The following is a 4,987-nucleotide window of genomic DNA, read 5'->3' as shown; positions in this document are numbered from 1 at the left end:
GCAATTTGCACTTACCATGGGGCTCACACGTTTTCGAATATTTTGTTATGACAAGGTGAGGTCCGATCAACCAGGCATCTTCTTTCGTATCTTTTTCTTTTTCTTTTGGTGGTAGAGTGAGAACATTCATTTCATTTAATCAGACTTAAAAGCATAGTGTTCATGAGAATCAAATTGGTGATGCATGCCACAGACCCGAGTTCTTCATCTTCCATTGATTTTGTTTATGCAACTTTTTATGAGTTTAGGGAATAAAACTAAAAGATACAATCATTTTGTTAATTAATCTTATCTAAACCCACAAGCCGCATCCTCATATATTCAAAGGCCACATCCAATACCATTATGAGTTGGATACGGCGCGCCTCCGGTCGTTTATGTTTCCCATGGATGTCAACTCATCCGATTCGGTCATTGCTATTGTCATATCCATTTATTTGGATACTGCTGAGTCTGTGCCGGGATTCGAGTTGGGTTCGAATGCAAAAGTTTCAAACTAATTTATGAAACTCTACATGAAATCGGATTAAAATATTTATCGGATTCTGTAATTAGTGAAGCTCAATCTTTTCTCTATCCACATCCGATTACTGTTCGGATGTGAATTTTTGTTGGATCTAAATCCAACTACATACTTTTACAGCCATTTTTACTCATCTAGGCATGTAAAAAGAGTAAGAGTTCAGGTCCGTTCCAATCTTTTTGTTGGGCATTGTTTAGTGGAATTTGGATTTGAACTCCGGCTCTAGTCAAATCCAATAGTTGATTGAATCAAATGAAATATCAACGTCAAATTATTTGGTCATAGAATATAGCATAGTAAGTCTAGTTAGTTTAGTAAATAAATTTGAATTTAAACAAAATTTCAGTATCACATTAATAATTGGATGTATTGAATTCCACGATGGAAGGTAGAACATGAACGCTCACTAAAATCAATGACCGGATTTTCACGAAGATGACCGTATTCTAGCCTGCCAATTCGGCTAGTTTTGGTTCTTGCCTGCCAATTCGACTAGCTTCACCAACTCGACTGGCTATGCCATGCCTTCTTCTACCAGATCGACCAACTCGACTGGCTATGCCATGCCTTCTTCTACCAGATCGACCAACTATGCCGCCAGTCTCATGATCGACCAACTATGCCGCCAGTCTCATACTCGCTATAAGACTTACAAGACCTATCAGTTCGACCAGCTACACTATCCGGTCAGCGAAACTGAACCTTCCTTGCGACAACACCTAAAAACCTGTGGATTCTTCCATCACCATACCCAGCCATGGTTTCTTATTTGGAAAAGAAAGCAATCCACGTTCTCTCGTCTCATTATAGAAATCCACCACCGTCCAACTTTGGATTACCTCTGATGTAAGTAATAACCGGAAACTTGTCGACCAAGAACGCCTTGAAAAATCCAAACTCGAACAGAGAAAAGAAAATTCATATGGCAGACCAACTGCTCAGTGCTCGTACCACTTGGCTCACTCCATAATTATAAGTGAATTAACTGAAACGAATTTGATATGGTCCCCCACAAAATTTTGTGGAAAGAACAAATTATCTCAATTTTCTTCATAATTCTTATTTCTCTTACAATTGATCCCATATTTTTTAAAGAGAAATAAAAATTCAAAAAGAAGACACTAAAATAATATAAACAATATAGACTAGGTCTCTAGGTTTTCTCCTACGTAATTCACAGTGGACTTCTGTTTCCCCCCTTGAAAAACGTCTCTCGGTGGCATGTAACAAGCCGCGGGTAAAAAGGCTCGGGAGCGTCGAACCGGACCGGTTTCAGACCGATATGTCGAAGCTGAACGACGACTTTCTCCGCGGCTGCGGCTCGTCGCGGTGGCCGCTCTCGACCGATCCGGCTCGAGAGACCGGTTCGAAGCCGAGCGTGAGTTCCAGCCTCAAGTCGTTATCCGAGTCATCGTCCGAGTCGTGCTTCGCCGCTGGGGCTGCTTCGGCGTGGTCCAACAGGGAGGCCTCGACCGTCTCGTTGGACAGCATGCTGTCTGTGTCGGCCTCGGCGTTCTGCTCGGAGTGGCTGGACGACTCGCTTGACTTGTAGTCGTCCGGGTAGCACCTGCGCCACCGGAGGTTGCAGACCTCGGGCCCGTCGTTCAGCGTCTCGGGGACGGAATCCGGCGAGTCGGCCTTGGCCTTGGGCTTCCCGGAGCGCTTGAACCGGTTCCGGTTCCTGATCTTGTGGAGCTCGGCGCAGGCGCCGGAGTTGTCTTCCCGGGCGACGTGCCGGATGTCGTAGGCCTTGTGGAGCGGGGCGGGGTTGGCGGTGGCCGCGGCCTCGGAGGAGATCTGAACGATGGGGGCTCCCTTGAGGACGGCCTCCACCGCCGCCTGGCAGAGCTGCCAGCTGCCGGACCAGAGAAGGCCCACGGAACCGTAAATCGGGTTGACGATTCTGCCGCAGGCTTCGTACAGGAGAGACCTGAAGATGGCTGCACGAGTTCCATTACCAAAACACCGTTAGAGAGATGACCAAACAACTCACATAAAGGGAGAACAGAAGGGGAGGAGGGAATCAAAAAGTACCAGGACGGAGGTGGTCGGGGCCGGCATTAATGAGGTTCATGAGCCCGGCGCGGCCGTAGAACTTGGCTAGGAAGACGGTGGCGTTGGCCTGGGACTCGGGGCTCTTGATCCATTGAAGACAGGGTCTTATGCTGCAGTTCTCGCTACAACCCTTGCGGAGAACCCTGCATCCATTACAACTCATCCTCATGGCCGCTGCTTCTGATGCTTGACTTGTCTGTCGCTGATGCTTGGCGGTAGAAGAAGAGAAGAAATGACGGAAGGAAGAAAGAATAGAGGTGGGTTTGCTCTGGGGACTCGTTGGGAGAGAAGAAGGGGACGTTCAGTTGGTGAGGAGAGGAGGAAGGGGGTGGGTATTTAAGTGGAATTGCCCGCAGGTTTTGCAAGGAGAGCAGCCAGTGGTTTTTCCGAGTTTGATGGTATAATAAAATGGGTGGGGGCAGCATGGAAGCTGACTCTGTTTTTTGGAGACACTGGGAGAAGATCCGCCCAAAGGACGCCAAATCCATCAACCTGAGAGACCCTCCACGCCAAATTACCCATTTGTCCCTCCCTCTCTTCATCAGATATTTTTCTCTTAAGCCCACAAACAGAAGAGGGTTGTCGAACATGGGGCGGTCGCCGGTCCGAGTATTTCCGGCGTCCGGAGGGCTCCCGGTGAACAGGGGCCCAAACCCGATCAGATGAATACTGAGGGCCCGGAAGCTAGAGGAGATGGGATGGGCCCATGAAGAAGCCTCTCTGCATTTTCACCATAAAAACCTCAGGTTAGGAACAGGGATGAGCAGAGCAGGTGCCTTTATTATCTCTTTAAATTCACGAAGCTCTAAGTCAAACTCCGTGGTCGGGAGGCAGGGGCGACAAGAGCTTACAATCTCTTTTCTTTAGCATGGAACACGGTGCTGTTACTACCAAGAAATTAGACCAGAATTTGAAATGTAAGCGACATACATTTAAACTGAAAGATTCCCTTCGTCAAAAACTCTACGTTTGAAACTTCTAGATTTTAAGATTGCAAATTATGTTATCAGACAACTTTGGCAGTGTTAGATCACTGTAGATCTCGACTCCGCAGATTTTGAGGCCCTAACCCACCAACCCCCTCAGCTTCAGTTGGACCTCAAACTATGGTTTTCACAGGCATTGTTCATATGAGAATCGCACTTTTTGTTCATCAACTAAACCTAAGTAACATGCCGGGGGCGGAGGGAAGAGGGGGGGCCGCCTAGGCCATGGCCCCATCCCAGCCAATGAATTCTTTTTTATATTGAAAAAAATAATATTTTTTAATTACATAATATATTTTTTTGTATTAGATTCAGTTTGGCCCTACCCGAATCCGGAGGTCAAACTGCCGACCTCCCTGAAGAAAATCCTGGCTTCGCCTCTGGTAACATGTGATATGAATATTTGTATACATTTAATAGAGTTTATGATATTTCACATTTTAAAAAAATTATGATATGAATATGTGTACACATTTAGTAGAGTTTATGATATTTCACATTTAAAAAAAATAACAAACTTCAATATTTAGCAACACGCAAATAAAAAAGAACATGTAATTAGTTAATGATCATAGTTGACTTGGCAAACTCTGACTCATGATCCAGTAAATGGATGATCCTAGCTGAATCGAGCGACTAGTGACTCAAATCAACAAGTTTCCCAACTATGATCCTATCACATGATGCATTTGAATGGAGTCCATGTGAGTAAAGCAAACTATTTGTCTTATATTATTTTCTCCACCAATCTGGTACACCATTTGTTTACCATGAATTTTGCATGTTGTTTGGTAATGTGAACAATAACAAATTGTTTCACCAATCTAGCTACCGCCAAAAACACTTCATGATTTACCACTATCTTTAGGACAGGCTTCTGAAATAGTTTATTACTATTCTCCTTGTCAAAAAAGTTCTTGAATTAAAAAAATCCAAGTCCAACATCAATAAACAGTAGATTCATACGCTGTTCATTCAGCCTCAAATTCGCGAACCTCTAGTCCAAATGTTTCAAATTGAGGTTGCATTAGTGTACTTGGAATTTTGGATTCTAAGACTTAACGATCGCAGCTTGATCTCCTTAACACCTTGTTTGGATGGCCGAGAGGAAAATTAAGTACTTTAGTCGAGCATGTATTTTTTGTTTGGCAGAACCTGATGAGCGAAAGCAAGTTGTGTCCGTTCATTTATTAAAAAACTTATTCTAAGAAGTTCGAATTTAAGAGGGCGGCAAAAAGAAAATCACGCAGAGGGGAGGGGGAAAGTTGAAAAAGAACATACAAAGCTAGGACAGATCCGACCTTTCCGGAAAAGAGGGAGGTCAAAAGGACAACAGGCCGTGGGGGCGCGTGTAGAGCACGTTCGCAAATAGAGAGAGAGAGAGAGGCCTCCAAGACTGCGGGCGGATCGCCACATATCATGG

General features: G+C 44.8%; 1 protein-coding gene across 1 annotated transcript; it reads right to left on the bottom strand.

Annotated features, from left to right (window-relative positions):
- Nucleotides 1-1,518: 1,518 nt before the first annotated feature.
- LOC116257077 (LOB domain-containing protein 40-like) lies at nucleotides 1,519-2,945 on the bottom strand. The gene is made up of 2 exons (XM_031633692.2): nucleotides 2,558-2,945; nucleotides 1,519-2,463 (listed from the first exon to the last, which is right to left on the bottom strand). The coding sequence occupies exons 1-2, from the start codon at nucleotides 2,745-2,747 to the stop codon at nucleotides 1,796-1,798; spliced, it is 858 nt and encodes a 285-aa protein (XP_031489552.1). The 5' UTR covers nucleotides 2,748-2,945; the 3' UTR covers nucleotides 1,519-1,795.
- Nucleotides 2,946-4,987: the final 2,042 nt, after the last annotated feature.

This window comes from Nymphaea colorata, chromosome 7, assembly GCF_008831285.2.
Source record: "Nymphaea colorata isolate Beijing-Zhang1983 chromosome 7, ASM883128v2, whole genome shotgun sequence".
In the NCBI taxonomy this organism is placed as follows: domain Eukaryota; kingdom Viridiplantae; phylum Streptophyta; class Magnoliopsida; order Nymphaeales; family Nymphaeaceae; genus Nymphaea; species Nymphaea colorata.
Note: the sequence above shows the minus strand (reverse complement) of the source record. Positions and strands in the feature narration are given on the sequence as shown.